At 41.9% G+C, this 20855-nt stretch overlaps 1 protein-coding gene across 2 annotated transcripts in view; it reads left to right on the top strand.

The window, feature by feature from the left end:
• Positions 1-19751, top strand: part of TRIM36 (tripartite motif containing 36) — a 50123-nt gene extending 30372 nt beyond the window's left edge. For both annotated transcript variants that reach the window (XM_090038395.1, XM_090038396.1), the window contains exons 4-10: positions 5761-5907; positions 9019-9114; positions 11063-11316; positions 11847-11971; positions 12804-13097; positions 13440-13737; positions 17448-19751. In XM_090038395.1, the coding sequence (XP_089894521.1) occupies positions 5761-5907; positions 9019-9114; positions 11063-11316; positions 11847-11971; positions 12804-13097; positions 13440-13737; positions 17448-17802 (1569 nt within the window). In that variant the 3' untranslated portion in view covers positions 17803-19751. The remainder of the gene's footprint in view (positions 1-5760; positions 5908-9018; positions 9115-11062; positions 11317-11846; positions 11972-12803; positions 13098-13439; positions 13738-17447) is intronic.
• Positions 19752-20855: the final 1104 nt, after the last annotated feature.

Raw genomic sequence — 20855 nt, 5'->3', positions numbered from 1 at the left:
TTTCTTTTGATATCCAAATAAGCTCAGGGATAGAGGTGCACCGATACATCGGTTCATTATCAGATCAGCACCAATATAAAGAAAATGGATTTTATTGGAAATCAGCCTGATGTGGCTGATAATTTGGCTGATAAATGCCTCTGCATGCGTTCAGCCACAGTGCAGCACTTAGTCAGGAGCATAGTCTGGCAGCTTGGAGAGCTCCATCCAGCTGGTAAGTGTGTTGTGGTTGAAGAGGAGTGGGGAGGGAAGGGACATGGGGGACAGATCAAGGCCCCTGTGGTGAGGGATGGAGTGGGGCTGGGGCTGGGGCTGAGTCTGGTGCAGGTGCTGCCCAGCTGGGGCAGGGCAGCATGCTGGATGGAGCTATGGCTTGTCTGGGGGAAGGGTGCAGCTCCCACCACTGTGTGCACCCTGGGAGGGCACAGGGGGCATGTGCCCCCAGATCTGCGCAGGGCGGGATAGGTTGCAGCTGTGGGCTGGCATTGGGGCTGCTCTGGGCTCTTCTCAGCGTGTAGGAGGGAAGGGGGGTTGGGCCAGGGCTGTGCTCGGGGCATGTGGTGACACTGGGAGGGGGGGCTATGGCAAATTTTGGGGAGGCTGCAGCCCGCCTCTATAGTCCCCTCCTGGCACTGCCGCTGCCCACCCCGAGTGCAGCTTGGCCCAGTCCCCTCTGGGAAGAGCCCTGTACAGCTCTGGCCCTAGCCTGCACCTACAGTCTGCCCTGCCTCACGCAGATCCAGGGATTCCCCACCCCACCATGCCCTCTCAGGGTGTGTGCAGTGGTGGGAGCCACACCCCCCGGATGAGCTGTGGCTCCATCCCGCCCCTGCCCCTGCCCCAGCCCCACTCCTCCCACACTGCGGGAGCCTTGATCTGCACTCCCCACACCCCTGCCCTTGCCCTCCCACTCCCCTTCCACCACAACAGACTTACATGCTACATATAGCTCTTCAAGCTGCAGGCCTGCATGTCAGAAATTGGATCGGTATCGGCTGATATGCCTCCTTAAAAATCAGCTATTGGTATCGGCCCCAAAATCTCTATTGGTGCACCTCTACTCAGGGATATGGGATTTCTTCCCTTCCCCTTTTGGCAAGCTTAGGACTGATGAAGTTGAGCTTTATGCTTTTTTTTTCCCCACAGTCATAATTCTTGTGTAGCTATTGTAGAAGAATGGAGCTTTCATAAGAAGTTCTGGACTTCATGCTGTTGGTTGCTGCTGCTTCATGCTTCACCAGGGAATAGTAGCAAAGGGAAAGGCACAATGGTTTACTCAGTGTATAAATAGCACATGGTAATTCCATGATGAATGTAACTGGTATAAATGGCTATATTTAAAGATTGCTTAGACCTATGTGAATTCAAAATTTTTGCATCCATGGAACTCTACTCTTAGTATGCCATTGTCTCATGGATACTACTGTGAGGTAATACTTTGCTTTTAAGACCAGTTTTGCCTTGCATTGAGTTCTGTATAGACCAAATTACATGTTTTAATTGAGTAAAATGTTCGCACTGCACGGAGCTGACTTTTAAAGAACTAAACTGTTCACTGGTTCTGGAAATACTTAACCACATACTTTTAAACAGGTAGATTTGCTCATATGTGAAGCTTTTTACTAACAGTGTAGCATTTTCTGATAGCAGTTGTTCTTACAAGTACATTTAAACTTAAACATAACTGTAAGATTAAAATCTAGTCATGCTATTTATGGAGAGTGCGAGGTTCTAGAAAATCAAAGCTTACCACGTGGGGCTGCTTTTTAGTTCGTACAAATTTTTAGTCTAACTTGATAAAATTGTTAAGTTCTGTAAGAGAGTACCTTTATCCAGATTGTTGTAGTTACTTTTACTTTGTAGGTTTTCTAATCTTTCTCCTGTAAGCAAGTAAACTGAAGGTAAGTTCAGATAGATGTGATTTAATCCTGTTTAGTATTGAAGTATTAAATTTATATGAAGATTGTATTAAATTACTCTTCTCTAAGCTTAATTTTCATTCATGGTATTCATGCAGCCAGGCAAAATAGAACCATACAATATTAACTTTAGTTGCATAGCTTTGTAAAACTGGTATCTGGTTTTCACTTTTCTAGCCATACCTTATTTAATTTTGTATGTATTGTGAAGATGGGCACACTGAATGTATAGGCTCCCACTCATTCAAAGCAAGAGGATCTAGGGAGGCACAGGAGCTTAATTTTCCTGGACTTGGTAGACTGATTTATATAATGAACAGATCATAGTTAAATTCCTCTTTTTAATACAAAGTATTGCATCAAGTCATTGTCATTTAATTATTTCATTTACTAGCATTTTAACTGCATAAAAATAACATGTAAACATCTATGCTTTTTTTGCGGGGGGGGATGGGCCTACTTTATCAGACATACTGGCTTATGGCTACATGTTTTTAAGGTCACTAGAAACCTTTAAATTATTTTTAGGGTTAGACTTAAAATTTAGAAATATGTCATTTATTAAGATTTTTAAGATGTAGTACCTATAGGAAATTCATCTTGTAGGCAGATAAAGGAGGAGAGAATTCTGGTTCTCTTGATGCTAATATGGACATGGTTTATTAATAGATTGACATTTTGCAATGTCCATCTATGGCTTGAGTGTTTCAATTTATACACTTTCCTATGAAGACAAAATGAGGAATAGTAAACTATAGTGAAGCCTGTATGTTGGCCCCTTAAGGGATATGCTGTGACTACTGCACAAGATTAGATTAGAGTTTTGATCACATGCCTTTTTGTTAGGAGATGATTTGAATGCATGGAGTGTTGTTATTCTCGTAAACAATGTTCCCAGTCACTCATTTGATTAATTTAAAACCAGACTGAATAATGCTGAGCAATGTGTGTGGTAGGGATGGGAGAGACACGTACTGTATTATTGTTCCTTGAATTATGACATAGAAGAACAAGATAATCTGGTAGGTCTTCTCCATCTCTTGTTTTTTGCGAGCTATAACTTTCATTTACCAAATGTAAAATAACATGACACAGTTATATTTTAAGCTGTATTACAATAGTTAAACAGTTCTGTGAGAAAACAACTTATTCTTGCAACTTGCACACCTGAGTGGGCAAAAAGTGGCAAAGCAGCCTCAGTGTTAAGTGCTAAGTAATGTACATAGACACTGCTTGGCTCTGAACTAGCTGTTACGACTTGGGAAAGGTGACCTTGGAGTTGTTATATATATATATATATATATATAGTTCTCTAAAAACATTGGCTCAGTATGCAATGGTGGCCAACAAAGCCTGGTAAAATGTTGGGCATCCAACAATCCAGTAAAGTGGTGAGCATCATTAAGAAGACAATTAAAAACTAAACAGAAAAATCATCACTTTACTATGTAAATCCATGGTACGTGCACATCTTGAATGCTGTGTGCATTTCTTCACATCCAAAAAAGAAGAATGCAGTAGAACTAAAAATGTACAGAGAGGGCCAACAAAAATGATCAGGAATATGGAGAGGCTGCTGTATCAGGAGAGACTAGGAGGGGTAGGACTTCTTGTTTGGAATGAAAAAGGCTGATCAGGGACAAGATAAAGGTCTGTAAAATCATGACAGGTGTGGATTAAGTGAATCGGAAACTTTCAATCTCTAAGTCCCAGAATACAAGAATACAAGAATGAGAGGATACCCACTGAAATTATCAGGAGGCAGGTTTAAAACAAACAAGAGATTGAATTCCACTGCATATTTGAGCCATTGTTTTTAGAGAGCTACATATAACAGCTCCAAGGTAATTTTTCCTGTTGCTCAGAGGCACTTGGGGATTGGGAGGGTTCCCAGTCAGCCTGCTGTCACTCTTGGTGTTCAGGCTGCTTTGGTCAGTGTGCTTTCAGAGGCAGTTGCCTGCAACCAACTTCCTAGAGCTTGCGTGGCACGAAAAAAGAACAGCTTGAATTTGTGTCAGTGGTGAAAGCTCAGATAAGTTTATTGTCTTTTAGGATAGTACACTAGCAGGTTTGTATAGCAATCTGCCCGGCTCAGCAAAACTGCCCACACAATGGTAAGTGATGCATTACGTGCACAGATGCCCCTTAAGTCACTACGAAAGGGCGAGTCTCACATCCCTGTATTTATAGCCTAGATGCCCTCACTCCATGCCAGTTCTTATCTCTTTTCGCTTTTCTTTTGGTCTAGTCCAGACACTTGCAGCTTATTCCTTGCCAACTGCAGCTCCCCCCTCCCAAATTTAGACATTTAGAGCTCACTTCTTTCTGAGTTTGGGCTTTTCTAGCGTGCTCCCTACTGAATTTGAGTATCTTTAACTTACCCCTGCTGAGTGCAGCTTGCCCTCTGTTATCTCTGCCTCCCTAGTGAGTTCTAACTTTTTACACCCCAGCTTATTCAGCTATAGTTTCTTATGTTTTTGCTCACTGCATCTTTTATCAAGTCATCCAGCAGTCAGTAAAGCCTTTTACTCCCAACGTCTTTTGCAGTGTCTTAGCATTACTGGAGCCTAACATAACTGAAACTCCTACATTTCCCAAGTCATAACAGCTAACTCATTGCCCAGTGTTGCATATATGCATAGTTAATTTGCAGATATTTTCATCACAGGAGGTTGTAGAGGCAGATAGTATAACCATGTATTAGACATATTCATGGAGGACAGCTCTATTAATAGCTACCAAAGAAAACAGACAGGGATATCCTCTGATATCCCCAAACCAATAATGACTGACAACAGGGAGGGTATGACCAGGTATTGATTACACGAAAAATTTTCCCTCTAAAGCACTGGTGCTCAAACTTTCAGTCCTGTGGGTCAGATGAGTGGTGCAGAGATGGTTTGCAGGCCAGATCCCTTTTGGGGTTGGCACACCTGAATCTGGCCCTGCGCCATCTTGGGCTGCCCCTTTCTCTCTAGTATAGCACACTAGGCTCCCTATCTCTGGAAATTTGGCCACAGGAGAGCAGCAATTAATGTTGCCACTATTCCCCTGCTGCCAAATTGTTAGACCTGCAGAAATTACATGCCTTCACTGGCTGAGGACTGAGCACGCCTGCTGTAAAGCATCTACTGCTTCTGCTGTCAGAGACAGGAGACTCAGGTAGACAGACCATTGGTCTAACCCAGTATGGCACTTTTCTTTTTTTTAAACCCTAACATAACAAGTTTAATCAATGTGTAGTGCAACCAGAGTAGATATTACATTACAGTTTCATGTTTACCTAACACAATAGAATTTTTCCTTTTCTTTTTTGTTTTTTCCAGCTATGGTTATGTTTAAACTGATGTTTACAATGTCTGGCTGTATTTATTCTGTGACGTGTTACAAATTGGCATTTTGCTTCTAAAATTGGCATCTTTCCTACATTACACTGTATTCTGCTTTTGGAAACCTCTAAGCTATTTTAGGGAATTAGGTGAGGCACTGGTAAATAAGACTGGAGTCAGTAGTCCCAGGAGTGTTGTTTTAAGTGTAATAGGACTATTTCTGTCCTTGGCATGGATGACATATGTTAAACAGTTCTATTACACTAAAGCAGTGATATTCAATCTTTTTGCCTGGTGGGCTGGATCCAGCCAGTGGTCTGAATCTGGCACCCGGGGCTGGCATGGCAGAGCTCCACCCAGACACATGGAGGAGGGTGGGGGTAGTTGTGTGGAGGAAGGGGGTTAGGGACATGGCTGGGGGGAGAGGACATGGCCAGGCTCCAATCTGGCCCTGTGCAGGTTGTTAACATTTCATTCTTCTGAAACACCTGTATTTTAATTGCTCTTTGCAGATTTTGATGTGCCCAGAACATGAAATGGAGAGGGTGAACATGTATTGTGAAATCTGCAGACGGCCTGTTTGTCATCTTTGTAAACTGGGTGGGTCTCATGCAAACCATAAAGTAACAACCATGAGCAGTGCCTACAAAACTCTCAAGGTGAGACTGTTAACCCTTCGCTTTGCCTGAGGAAAGGAAAAATTCATGACATCTGTGTGTATAAATTGGTGATTTTCAATAAAGGTGCTGTCAGTTCTTTTGATGGGGTGCTTCACAATATTAGCATTGTTAGGTATTAAACACCTACATGTGATTCATAAGATAAGAGTTTTCACATAGGAATCCGTAGCACCAAAAACTTTCTGACCTGTTGTGGTCTTTTTGACTTCTTTGCCACAGGAAAATTCCTCTGTTACTTTTTTGTAGTCAAGAAAGCTAAGAGCTGGTATTTTCCCAGGGGTGATTTGAGTTTAACATGAGGTGGTCTTGAGCTGAAAAAGATTGAGAACCACTGGTTGTAAGGTGTTGTGTTCTTGGAATGGGCTCACTTGCAGAAAATCAGACCATATAATTGGAAGATATTTTTGTAAAGGCTGTCGCAAAGTGGCACATCTGGTAATTGGTTCACTCATGTTTACCTAAAATTATACACCACGTGTTCTGAAAGATTTTAAAATTTCATAGAATGAACTCATCTTAGAATCATAGAGAAATGGACTAGATAGCCAACTCTAGTCCCTTCCCCTACCTATCCCTCTGCTTAAGGCAGGATCATCCCTGTCTAAAACTTGTCAGACAAATATTTGTCTCATCTGTATTCTGATGATGGAAGTTGTACACCCTCTCAAAGCTATCTGTTCCAGTACTTAATCACCCTTCGAGTTGGAAAGTTTGTCCTAATACTTACCACAATCATCTTTGTTGCAGTTTCAGACCATTCTTTGGATGCGGAACAGTTGGTCACCAAATCATTATCTTTATAACAACCCTTTTTGTATCCGAAAACTTATCAACTCTCCTCTCCCCATTGCTTCTCTTCTCTAGACCAAATAATCCGAATTCTTCCAGTCTTTCCTTATGTTTTTTTAGTTCTCTAATTATTTGTATACAGCACTCCTGTTCAATTAATCCAAATATGCTATTAGCTTTTTTCCTCCTTTTTTCTTTTTTTAAGGTAATGTTACACTGTCTTGTTCAGTTTGGTCCCTTTTATTTTTGTACAGTGCACACAGCTTGGCAAGTCCTATTTTATACTTGTGCATTTAATTTTTCTGCCCTGAACACTAGATTGTCATTATTACATTGCATTTCATTTGCTTTTTGTTTCAGATAATTTTTAAGTCTTAATACCGTCCACCAAATGTTTGTTACCTGACCCACCTTGGTGTCCTTGGAAATTTATTAAATATAACTTAAATTCCATTTTCCCAAGTTAGTAATAAAGATATTGAATAGTACTGGACCCAGACCTTACTTTGTGGGACCATCTTCCCTCATGCCTTATCTAGTAGGACATCAAGTCATTCCATGACTACTGTTTGAATACAATTATCCAACCAGTCTGTTTTATATTAGTTTCTAGACCAGTACTTGGCCCTTTTTCAGTCTTCCAGGACCTCTTCCAGTACCATGAATCTTCAAATATCTTTGCCAATGGTCCCACAAAGCCTCCAGCCAACTCTCTCAGCACTCATGGGTGTAGTCCATCTGGTCCTGATAATTTAGAGTAGCTTAATGTCTTCAAGTGCTCCCTCACCAGTTCAAAAGTGACCATTGGTTGCCCCATGCCTTTGCCCCATGCTCCTGCCTTGGGAGCCACGTGACACCATCTTCCTGCCACTGCCAGACTGCGTTGTGTCCCCTCCCTGCCTGATGGCAGGCACATGGTGTTGCACGACTCCTAAGGCAGTGGCAGCAGGGCAAAGAGCCCTCAGCCCGCAGTGGGCAGCCCATCTCCACCCTGCACACAAATCTGGGGGGCATGCATCTCCCCTGCCTCCCCCGGGGTGTGCACGGGAGCGAGAGCCCCCCTGCACCCCAGATGAGCTGCCCCTGGGCCCCATTTGCCCCTGCCCCACTCCCTCCCTTGCGGTGGGGGCCTTGACCACTACCTTCCCAATGCCCCTTCTCTCTTCCCCTACTCCTTCCCCTCCACAGACTTACCTGCTGGGAGGTGCATGTATGCATGTACTCAGCTCCCTCAAATAACATTTTCTTCCTCTGCCTATGGCTAGATCTGGCCTTGCTGTCTGATTCTCTTCATTAGGTGAAATGCATGTCACTTGTTGTCTGCCATTCCCAGGAGCATCTGAGCTGAATCTTGTGGGACCAAATCTTAGGAAACTCTGGGTTTCTGCATTTTCAGAGATGTGCCCTGAGTTGGATTCCCCAAGCATGCAGCTCTGCAAATGGAGAAACCTGGGGTTCCCCCCCACCTTTTGTAGAGGTGCACGCCTGGAGAAACCAGCTTGGGATGCACCCCTGCAAATGAGAGACCCTGTACAGGTGCTTCTGGGGATTCAAGGACACAAATTGTGCATGCCCAGGAAATGGGAATTCTTGGTGCATGCATAGTTGGGCCCTGAAGCCTCCAGCATGCCTGCCCAGGTTGTCTGAAGAGCATAGGAAACTCTAGCCTGCCCACCTTAAAGAAAACTGATGACTGTGAATAGATGCAGCACAAAGCCCACCCCGTGCAGCTCCGGAGGCACATGCCCACTCCCATGCCCTCCTGGACTGGTGGTGCGCAGTGGCGGGAGCCCCCCTCCCTGAGTCCTGCACCCCCGTGTCCCATATTGGCAGCTTGTCCCAGGCCCAATCCCTTCCCTGTTGTGGGGGAGTTGATCTGCCCCCTCCTCCCCCCCCCTTCCCTCTCCCCTCTGTCCACCACAACAAACTTACTAGCTAGAGGCATCTGTCTCCAGCGTGGTGAAGACTGCTGCCTGTTTAGTTTATGGCTGAATCTCTGAATCAGCGCCGAACCTTCAGATCCGAATTGGCTGAATTGAATTGGGACAGTGATCCGAATCACCGAATTGAATCACTGTCCCTCTGAATCAGCTGAATCCAAATCCGAAGCAAATGCTTGCTGCTTTGCACAGGCCTACTGTGCATGTTCCTGTAACCTGCTGCTTTTTGTAATCTAGAGCTATTTAGTGCTTGCAGATATGTAAAGTGAACTCTAGATGTCTGACAGTTGCTGCATGTAAACCATATAAGACAATGTAGATAGAATTTTGTTTCTGATAATTTTTTATTATATTTCAACAGGAGAAGCTTTCAAAGGATATTGATTACCTCATTAGTAAGGAGAGCCAGGTGAAAGGTCAGATTTCTGAACTGAGTCTCTTGATGAAAGAAACACAGGTAAGGATAACTCGATACATGGGTGTTTTGCTAGGTATCGTAATGGGGGCTCTTAATATTGGAGTACAGTCATGATTTTCTCTTTTTTACTTTATGGAAATGTGCTGAAACTGAGTTCTGTGATTTTTTGGGAGGAGGGGATCTATCAGAACTTTTTATTTTGTGCATTGTATTTGAGGATCATTTGAGTTAAACCTCCTTTGACAAAGGTACCTGTCAGAGCTAACTTTAATGGTGGGCAACATGGGAGACTGCCCAGGGTGCTGTTATCAGGGGGGGTGTCATACACACATGCTGCCCAGCTCCTGGGCCTGTTGGATGGAGCCACTGTGCAGCAGGGTATCAGTGCTGGTGACTTGGGGAAAGGAGAGGGGAGAGGCATTGGGTTAGGGCGGAGGATGGCACCAAAGTACAACCATTTCCCCTAAGGTCAGCTCTGGTACTAGGCAGGTGTCTGATAACGTCCTCTTGGACGTCTTTAGGGTAGGAGATGTCTTCAATGTACAATAGGGACCCAGTCTGGATCAGAAGCGTTAAATGCTACTATAACATATTTAAAGAGGAAAGAATCTAAGACGCAGACAGAAGTGTAGCTCCATGTTATAACTCATGGCACTTTGCAGGAAATGCTCTGGGTTTCAGTGATCCTCTGGACCCAACAGAAGTGTGCTGTTGAGTGCTGGGTGTTAGGCAATCCAGCTGTTGTTCAGAGCTGTTGTGAGCCTGCAGCTGGTCTCCCCAGAGCCATGCACATCTTCCCTGCCAGCCCTGTCCTAGGGGTTGCCCAGGTGGCGCTGGAGGATGGGGTTGGGTGGATTGGAGCTTCTGCACCTCAGATGGCTTCAGTACTCCCTCCTGAACCGGCTGAAAAAACATGAGGCTGAACTCCTTCCACTCACTTCCCCCCTCTCATTTTGAAAACAGTCCCTGGGGTGGGAAGCAGCCCAGACAAAAATTACTGAGGGCCCTCCATTTTGGAGTGTCTTCATCTGAACCCTTGTGCAATGGGGGTTCAGATTTTTGTGGGATAGGGCCCTTTTTAAAGCACTCTGCAGCCATTCACTTCTACAGCCATGACCAGACAGAGCACTTTCAGGGGCTAGATCAGGTGAAAATTGTCACATCTGCATGCCCCTCTAGTGCTTGTCCCCTGCATATCGGGAACCTGATTTGAAAAAAGGACATATTTAAGATTAAATAGGAAAAAATGTACAGTAACACTAAGAAGAAAAATTCACATATAAGACTAGAAGCAAAACAGAATGGATGAGAAAGGAAGGCTGCCTCAGGTTGTAGGAATGTCAGTTGCTCTTTGATTATGTAATCTGTAGTCTCCATCTGATTATACAGTGAAAGTGTGGCAAGAATGAAAGCCATAAGTTGAAGGAAATAAGGGAATTTCCTACTTGAGAAATTAAAGCTAGTATCTTTGTTGGGGAAACAGTATAAACTTAAAGAACAGAGGACATGTGGAAATTCTTAAATCCATATTTTTCTGCCCCACAGTGGAAATAATTCTTTTGAATAATAAACCTGACACAAATGTTAATTACCACAGTAGGAAACTTTTTACTTGAAATATCTGAGTGCTGGAAAAGACTACGAAGTTGAGCTGTTGAGCTTTTATCACATAAATTAAAATGCCTAGTGCGAATGATATAAGGAGAGTTATGCTCTATATATTTCTGGGATGATTAGAGAAGTATCTTCTTGTTTTATTTTTTGACTGTATTACCATTTTGAAGGGCTAATGACTATTTATGAACTTGTGCACATAACTCCTTTCTCTTTTAATTAAGTGATTAAAAATGGTCTAGTTGCCCATCAAAAATAACTGCATTGTTAGAATTTTTAACTGCTGTTTTGAAAATACTTCCCATAAGATTCCACAGCACTGTAGAATGAGTAAATCTTGGGGTTTTTTAATGTACTTTATTTCTTATAATAGTGCAATGGGGAGAGAGCTAAAGAAGAAGCATCTCATAATTTTGACAAGTTGTTTGATGTTTTGCAAGAGAGGAGATCATCTGCTCTCAGGGCAATTGATGCTTCTAAGAATTTAAGACTGGAGAAACTGCAGACTCAAATAGAGGAATATCAGGGACTTCTGGAAAATAATGGCCTTGTAGGATATGCTCAAGAAGTGCTTAAAGAAACAGACCAATCTTGCTTTGTTCAAACAGCAAAACAGCTTCATGTCAGGTATTTACATTTTAAAATGCACTTGAATTTTAGATGCACTTTAAAATAGTTATGGCATGTGTTTTCAAATATTGTTAGGATGTTGTTGTTTGACAAAATACTGGATGTAACTGATGCTTATTTTGCAGAGGTTAATGAGTCCAGATTTATGGTGCAGATAACTTACATTAAATTGCAATGTAGAAAACGCACAGAGGTGAACCTTTCTCTTAATATAAATGATGGGAAATTCATCCATCAGAAAATGGTTAAGTCAAAAGGTATTTTGCCATATTAAGGGACTATTGCAAAGTTGTTGGGGCTAGATCAGATTATGCTATTACTAATTATTCACATATGTTTTGTTTCCTAAACTATTTTTATGGATGCTTATCTACAGACACCTCCACTTGTCAGATTTATTGGGCTATTTTGGATTTATCATGTTGTAAAATGGATGACATCTGGGGCCAGAATTTTCATCTGGCTGTTGTTATTATACTGTGGTATTAAATAAACATTAGTATTTATTTATCACTGTCGTTTTTTAGAATACAGAAAGCTACTGAATCTCTGAAGAGTTTCAGACCAGCAGCTCAAGCTTCTTTTGAAGACTTTGTGCTTGATACAACCAAGCAAGAGGAGACTCTTGGAGACTTGTCTTTTTACTCCAGTGGTAAGTTGCAGAAGTAATGGCAGTCTTGCTTACTCTTTCTTAATCTGGGGATCAGTAATTAATGCTAACACTGGAAGGAGCCTATGTATTAGGAAAGGTTAACGGTCCACAGCCTTGGAGAATTCATTGTCTCCCCTTTGCTTCTCTCTGACCCTCGCAAAGCTATTTCCCTGCAAGAAGTGATAGAAAAGCTCTTTGTGGTGAGAGAGAGCTCTGCTGTTCTTTCTAACAAAGCATTCTAAAATTTCAGTCTTATTTTTGCAGTTTATAAAGGCAGCAAGAACATTTAGTACCGCTTCTGAAAGAATACTATGATGGAAGAGAGTTGTGATCATAATATGATACTGTCCAATAAGGGAGTGCAGGGGGAAGACCACTAAATATAATATACATGTTAATATTGCAGGCTTAAGTCTTGGTAAATAAGCAGTAGAAACCTAAGGTAAACTAGCATGGAGAATTATTTTGAATAACCATAACAGACATTTGCTTTTAGAATTAAAACACTGTAAAAGCTTGCTTAAATAGCTGTTTGCTAATAAGTTAGTATTAGGACTGTTTTTTATTGTTTGGACGTGTTTCATAGGATTTTGGTCATATTTGGTCTAACTAGAAGGTTTTGATCCCTCAAGTGACAGGTAAGGGGCATATTGTGGTTTTTAAAATGTACTGTAGATACTTGACACTGAACTTAAAAAATAAGTACAGAAAACAGGAGGAACATTAGTAAAACATGGATTTGCAATGCCCACCCCAGAAAAACTCTTCATTGCATTCATTGTAAATCATACGTCATGTAGCCTTTGACCAATATATAAAACTTCTATTCCAGGTCTAGATGTACCAGAGATCAATGAGGAGCAGAGCAGAATGTATAATAAAGCTTTGATCAGTTGGGAGCAGCCAGGGAAGGCAGAGTTAGCTGATACCTATATCCTTGAATATCGTAAGCTTAATAGAGAAGAGGAGAATGCAATGTGGCAGGAGACTGAAGTCTGCAACAAAAGTAAAGTAATCTCCGACCTTGATAACAACAGCAGCTATGCCTTTAGAGTCCGAGGCTATAAAGGGTCTATCTGTAGCCCATGGAGTAGGGAAGTTATCTTGCACACACCTCCAGCTTCAGGTAAAGTATGCTTTTTGCCTTGTCCATAAACAATTGTATCAATACACAGCGCCTACAATTTCTTTCTAATGCAGCCATTTTCAATACGTACTTAATTTTGTTACCATCTTATGTGTGTATGTTTGTTGAAAGTAGTATGTTAATGAAATAATTAAAGTTACAAATAATTGTAAACATCCAATAGTAAGCAATCTACTGTTTCTTGAATTGTAATCCAGTAGTTTGCGTTTAAAAAAAAAAAAATTCCAAGATGTGCTGGCACAAGGAATAGGTTAAGTACCAGAAATATGGTCAAATATTGTGCTAATATAAATGTTTGGTTTTTGGCTGGGTTTTTTTTAGTCTATAGTTTTCTCTTTGATGACAAGTGTGGCTACAACCAAGAACGTCTTGTGCTGAATGCAAAGAGAAACTCTGTGGAAAGTCGGGCTGGATTTCCTCTGCTGCTAGGAGCTGAACGTATCCAAGTGGGGTGTTATATGACTCTTGACTACATCATTGGAGACACAGGAATCACAAAAGGGAAGCACTTCTGGGCTTTTCGTGTGGAATCCTATTCATACCTGGTGAAAGTGGGAGTTGCATCTAGTGCTAAAATACAAGAGTGGTTCCATAATCCCCGTGATGTAACCAGCCCAAGGTAAATGGTAGACTGTTGTCTAAGATGAGATAAAAAGCCTCACCTAGTTTTCCTGTTGTTTTTTTTTTAGCCAGTAAATTAAAGTAATTTTTTCCCCAGTAAATTTAAAAATTAGTAGAACTAAGATGTGACCCTATTTCACAGTGCTTCTAATGTTTCCTTTCTCTTCCCTCATCTTTCCACAAGCTACGTACCTCTGTGTTTTCAGTCAGCCTGAGTTTTATAACCAAATGATAGAGGCTAAATTACCAGTTGACGACACAGTTTGGTCCCTCACCAACATTAGGAATATTTGCAGAGTAGAGCTCACATGCCATTCTTGTTGGGTATGTATTGCTCTGCGGAAGAATACCATAGGTCAAATGCAAAGGGGAGTCTGGAAAGTAATTCAGTTGCTATAACTTACACTTTCTGTCCTCACTCTTTTGTTTGGGTTCTCCTAAACTTTAATGTTAAGCCATTAATGCATTTCCTGGGAAGCCGAGTCAGAACTGGTATAGTGGGCCTGCAAGTGAGGCGAGTGACAAATACCATTTTATTTAAGTGTAAGCTCCAATAATCCATCCTCTACTGGAAGTTCACCATTCTTAAATCATTGCAGGTGTTCAAAACTTGAACTGATAAATGGCTGTAAGTGGAGTTGTGATACTTGCTTATACATATGCCTGTTGGATTTATTATTTGGAAGATAATCCAGAGATCACTGGGGAAGGGATGTCAGTGTGGGTGCAGGCTTGTGAAAAGAATGATGTGGTCTTTTCTAGAGGTGTACAGATATATTGGTCCATGTAGTATCGGCACCAATAAAAAGAAAAATTTACCTTATCAGTAATCACCTATTTTTGGCTGGTGTGGCTGATAATGTCACCAATAAATGCCACTTGCATGTGCTCAGCTGCAGCATGCATGTGGCCAGGAATGCAGCCCAGTAGTATGGAGACCAGTGTTCAGCTGGTAAGTCTGTGGGGGCATGAGGAGGGGGCAGATTGAGGCCCCCACAGTGAGGGAGGGAGGGGGCTCAGGTAGGGGCAAGGGCAGGTGCTGCCCAGCCACGGCAAAGTGCAGGATGGAGCTGTGGGCAGCTTGCCTGGGTGTGCAGGAGGGGTGGCTCTTGCTGCTGCGCATGTCCCCGGTGGAGTCATGGCAAGCATGTGCCCTTTGGATTTGTGCACAAGATGAGGGTGGACTGCATGCTATCGGCTTGGGACTGAGGGCTGCACCAGCTTCTTTCCGGCAGAGTGGCTGGGCTGGGTCTGCGCTCAGGGCAGGGAGGGCAGCAGCAACACTGAGAGGGGACTATGGGATGGCTACCACAGCTTTTGGGGTGGCTGTAGCCCACCCCATAGCCCCCCTTCCCAGTGTCACTGCCACCACCTGCCCTGAGCGCAGCCCTGGCCCAACCCCACTTCCAGTAAGGGGCTGGTACAGCTCCTGGCCCCAGCCCCCAGGGGGCAGCCCACCTTCACCCTGCACACAAATCCAGGGGTCACATGCCCCCATACCTCACCCAGGGGTGTGTGCAGCGGTGGGAGCCACTCTCCTCCCCCCGGTACCCCTGGACGAGCCACCTGTGGCTCCATCCTGTGCCCCACCCTGCCCTGGCTAGGCAGTGCCTTCCCCTGCCCCAGCCCCACTCCCTCCCTCACTGTGGGGTCTTTGATCTGCACCTCCATACCCTTTCCCCCCACAGATTTACCAGCCAGATGCTGTTCTCCAGGCTGCATATCGGCAATTGGATCAGTATTGGCCGATATGGCTGGTTGGCTGTTGGTAATCAGCCCAAAAAATCTTTATCGGTGCACCCCATCTATTTTCATTACCTCTTGATATATGTTCTGCTTTTTCTGCACAAGGAAGCACCATGGCAGTAAAAGAAACTTCATTTCCTATAGAGCCATATTGTAAACTTCCCTCCTCTTGTCAATACTCTGGTCCCTTGCTATCAAAGGGGAAACCCAAACTAATATCAAATTATCTGATAATGGTTAGGAAAAAAAGTTATTGTGGTGCACATGTGTATTTTTAGTCATTCCTGTTGCCTTGCTGTGCGCTGTTGAGTTAATGGTATTCTGCCTACTTATAGGTAATCAAGCAGTTGATAAATGAGTAGGTATGTCCCTCCCTTTGCCAGGCGTCTTCTCTGTAGTTTAACAGAAAGTATTGATCTGGTTAGTATTAATTACCCTTGGGTCAAGCTGACAAACTGTTCTTCATGTTATCTTAGACATGAGGCTGAAAAAAGAGGAGGACAATTAAAATAGGAATTATTCCACTTATTTTTATATCCATTTTATGTATGCTGGAAGGACGGGGTGGTTTAAAATATGGACTTGAGCACAGTGGTTAAATGTTGAGCTGCAGGCATAATTCTGCAGGCCCTTTACTGATCTGCTTCTAGCATTGATGCAGTTGGTCTCCTTAGGCTGAAGGAGGTTCTGCCTGAACTTGTTATTCAGTAATGCTACATCTATCTAGACTGATTGTGTTGTTGTTGTTTTAAAGGCATAGTGCTGATTAGCACAACTTCTAGCATCTCTTAATTATTAGTGACTTTGGCTTTGTAAGAACTCTGTTGGGGATAGAACGACTTGACTGATGTTACAGATAAAGAAATAAATGTCTTATGACCCCTGCCACCCCCAGTGCTCCTTCCTGCCCATGGCAGGGGGTCGGACTAGATGATCTGTTTAGGTCCCTTCCGACTCATTGATTCTATGATTCTATCAATATTGTGATTTGTCCACGGTCTGTTTTAGAGCAGGAGACTGAATGCAGATGTCCTGTGTCCTAGACACAGCAACACCTGGAACTCCTTACAGGTAGATTAATGCTAACAAGGATATTCCCACCAGTGCTAGTAACACCTTAATTCAGGGAACACCTACACAGCATGTCAGTTAGGATCTATTTTATCTAGCATAGATAAGGAGGGCAAAGATAAGCTAAGAGTATGGATTTCAGCACAAGCCAGCAATTGGGATTGTGGCATGACTCATGCTGGAGTCTATTCTGGTGTATGGTCTTTGTCACCCTCAGCTGTAACCTAGCCTTCACTGATACCAGGGATACGCTAGCTGAGGTAGTGTCACACCCTCACTTGTATTAGAAATTTCTTGTGGTGCTCTGTCATCATCTTCTGATGATTTGTGCTATAAAATACTTGTTATAATTAGGGTCCTACCAAAATCACAATTTGCGGATTTTGTGAAATCCAGCATTGCCTGTGAAATCTATAGGAAGAAAAAACCCCCAAATTACTGAAAATAAAATATTGGCTCCCCAGAGGGAGCCGGCAGTCCTTAGGGTGCTGCGGCAGCCCACCGGGAAAGAGGGGGAGGGGTTCTGCCCACTCGAAGGGCTGCTGGCAAGATGAGTGCTGCCCCTGCCCCTCACTGCTGATTGGTTGGAAGGGTTACCCATGATGTGGCCCTGTCTCTTTCCACCAATCAGTGGTGAGGGGGCAGGGCTGCAAGACAGGCAGTCCTCACAGCCAATAATAGGCAAGGGGCAGGGCCATCAGGACCCTCAGCTAATCAGAGGAGTGGGGGCACCACCATGCTCTGCCTGTGAAATGGCTGGTGGGTCCCACGCTCTGCCTGTGAAAGTGGTGGGCAGCTGTCCCAATTGCAGTAGATCCTTAGTTTTAGTAGATCATATTAAGAACTCTCTCAGCCTTTCAGATTTCAGACAGTGCTGCTCTTCTGTTCTAGGTATGAGCAAGACAGCGGTCATGACAGTGGGAGTGAAGATACCTGCTTTGAATCATCTCAGCCTTTTACATTGGTTACTTTAGGCATGAAGAAATTCTTTATTCCCAAGGCACCTACTGCTCCCAAAGATTCTGCCAACAGGATTCTTCCCATGCCGTCCTGTGTAGGAATCTGCCTGGACTATGACAAAGGCAAAGTTGGATTCTATGATGCTGACCACATGAAATGCCTTTATGAGCGCCAGGTAGATTGTTCGGGTACAATGTATCCAGCGTTTGCATTAATGGGCAGTGCAGGGATTCATCTTGAGGAGGCCATCACAGCAAAGTATTTGGAATATCCAGATGATGTGTAGTGCATATCTCTACTAATTGCTGTTTTGAGATCAGAAATGAAAGCGGAAGGATCTGCCTTAGCATAAATTCTTGAATAATTACATCCTGTTTAAGTGTTCTTGTTGCACTCAGGCTTTTTGGTCTTATTTTTTTATGCACAAAACCGAACATGATCTACTCTCTCTACCAACTCTCTAGAGAGGACATCCTTCTATTCACTGTGCTGCCTTTTTGTTGTGTGGTAACCCACATTCCACAAATGTATGAAAAAAAAAAAGTTTTATTAGCAACCTGATTGCTTTACTTGACCTAGGAACCTGCCTTTTATGCAAGTTAAATCATTTATCTAGTTGGTACTGTTGACATCACATTCCATTTTTTAATGGAGTAAGACCCACATAGTCTATTTTATTGCTGTTATTTTCTGTATATGCTCTTCATTTTAAAAGAAGCCTGTCTGAATGAGTTTGAGCAGTTCTTGTAACTAAATCGTAAGCAACACTGAGGTTTGCACCAGTTGAAAGTACAAAGCACTAGGGTATCACAACTGCAGTTGAACCTGGCTTTTATTTGAAAGGAGAAAATAATATTAAAAGAATGGTATCAGATAGCCTATAATCACACTAAGTGTATAAAATGATGACCTATAAAACTGGTGTATAGCTCTTCTAGTAAGAGCTCTTACTATTCCAAGGTTTTAGTATAGACTGGATAAAATATATTGAGAAGTGCAATTTGTCTTGAAATATTTCATTTCATTGTCTGTGTAACTTAACTATGGGCATGTATAATAATGGTACCTGGTCTTTTTCTGGGCAAAAAAATAATTGAATAATTGTCATAAGTGATAAAACATAAGCGACTTTTAAATTTAAATTAATTCAGGTATTTCTGTTAATAAATATTTTATAAGTTAACTTTGGATCCAATAAAGGAATGTTTTAATAAGAATAAGTTAGGAAAGTGCACTGATTACGTTTGAGATTGGGTTTTTGTTGTTGGGTTTTTTTTGCCTTAAAGTGTCTTTAGTTTAAGTGTCTATTCCTGTTCCATTACACTCTGATTATTTGTGTGGTAATGACTGAAAGGAATCTGTGCAAAAATGGCTGAAGTACCTGCATTGTTGGTTTTAGTCTAGTTTGTGAAAGATGAACCTGCTGTGGAAAGTAATTCTGAAACAAATGTCTAGTGCTCTGTTTTGATTGTGATAGTAATTTTGCTGCCTGTGTATGGAGTAAGTTTACAAGCTGTGCTATCTAAGTACAAGTATATGAATTGGAATTTAAATATTGCAGCATTTTTGATTGAGGATATTGGGGTCATTCTGGATCATAAGCATAAATTATATTAACTTTATTTTGCATTAATTTAATATGTACCACCTATGCAATAACTTTATTAGACAGGGGATTGATAGTACTTTAAAATCCCAGTATGTTTGTCAATTAAAGTATGATCCAGCCAGGGAACTTCTGGTGTATGCATTTCCTTATTTGAGTTGAACATTGATTGATTTGGCACTGGGCATTACTTGAATATTTCAGACACATTCAGTATGATAATACATGGTGCTTACTCCAGTTTAATAAATGCAAATATACTATCATCAGGTATATGGAAGCAAATGATTTATTTTTAACTACAAAGGGAAGAAAACAGTTCAGTGATACTTGCCTGTCTCTAAGTGTTTGTTTGTTTCTTCAAAACTTGTTTCTTCCTACAAAATAGCACTTTACAACATAGACTAAGCTAAGAATTTGTGGTGGTTGAGTGGATCTGTGCAATATAGTTGTTTTAAAACCATTGTGACTACTGTGTGATCTCAAAGCTCTGTGCAGGTGTAAAAAAAATCACAATGTTTTTTTCATAATATATTTAAAGCTTTAACAGGAAGGCCTTGTTTAAAAATATTCTGTAATGTAAATGTAACTTCACTTTGGCTTTTTTAAAAATAAAAACTTAAATGTAATAGTTGGGTCACTCACATTCTTATATCCTGGCTTTAAACTGTGTTGCTGATAGATGCAAAAAATGACTGACATTCTTAGTAGAAGTAGTTTGTCCTGTTTTAACAACAGTAAATATCTGTGCATTATAACAGTATGTTAAGTACTCATGGAGCCCTGGTTATTCGTTTTTTGGTATAGTGGATGAGTTCATTCTGGATTCTTTGTGATTACTTTTTGTTTGAATTGTATGCCTGAAAATTGACCTCCCCTAAAGTGTACACCATGAAAATCAGATGTTAAGAATTCCACCTTTATAAAGTTTCAGTACTTTCATGTTCTTATTTTGAGTTACTCAGTCTCTCTCTTCCTCTTGGAGCGTCTTATGTGCATCTGTGCCCACTGATGGCTCTAGCCCCAAATACACTGTATAATTGGTGAATTGTGAAAAATGTTAACATGGTCACTCCTTGGTCAGATGTTTAGGTTATAGTCCTTTTTAGGAGTTGGGCTGTGTTCCTCACAATTAGAGTTGGAATCCATTGAGAACAAGGAGAGCCTGTCTTGCTAGAGCAAATGACTCTCTATGCCCTTCCAAGAAGGCATGAAAGTTGTTTGCTAAACTTGAACTATCTCAAAACAGACCATACTCTGTTACAGGCAACATTATGCTTTTCTTTGTGGAGTCATTTGTGTTTAATATGTTGTAATTCTTTGTTTAAATAGCCTTAACATACCTGAATTACCGCCCTAATAAAAACGTTAGGGAAGGGGAACCGGTTGTGTGAAAGTCACTGTTTGTGTGCTTCCTGAGAGGAGCACAAGGAAGTGGAGGTAAAGCTTACTGGCATATTATAAAGCCTATGCTTTAAGGGGCATATTCAGAAATTTCATGGTGTCTAACTTTTTTTTACTCTGTAACAGTTTCATTAATTCATTTTTTTAAGACTTAGGAAAACACCACTATAAATGCCTGTCTGTGTGAGAGAGAGCTAATATGAGACTCTGGTGCACGTTGAAAAAAGTCACTTTGACTTGGCTTGAAGAACATTTTTAGCTCCTTGGCACAATAATAAGCCTTTTTGTGTATTTATTGCCCAACCATAAACATTACACTTGGCAAATCC

The sequence above is a fragment of the Crocodylus siamensis genome, chromosome 3 (genome assembly GCF_052110815.1).
Source record: "Crocodylus siamensis isolate JL-2025a chromosome 3, ASM5211081v1, whole genome shotgun sequence".
NCBI classification, from domain to species: Eukaryota; Metazoa; Chordata; order Crocodylia; family Crocodylidae; genus Crocodylus; species Crocodylus siamensis.
This window is presented reverse-complemented; position numbering and strand designations above follow the sequence as displayed.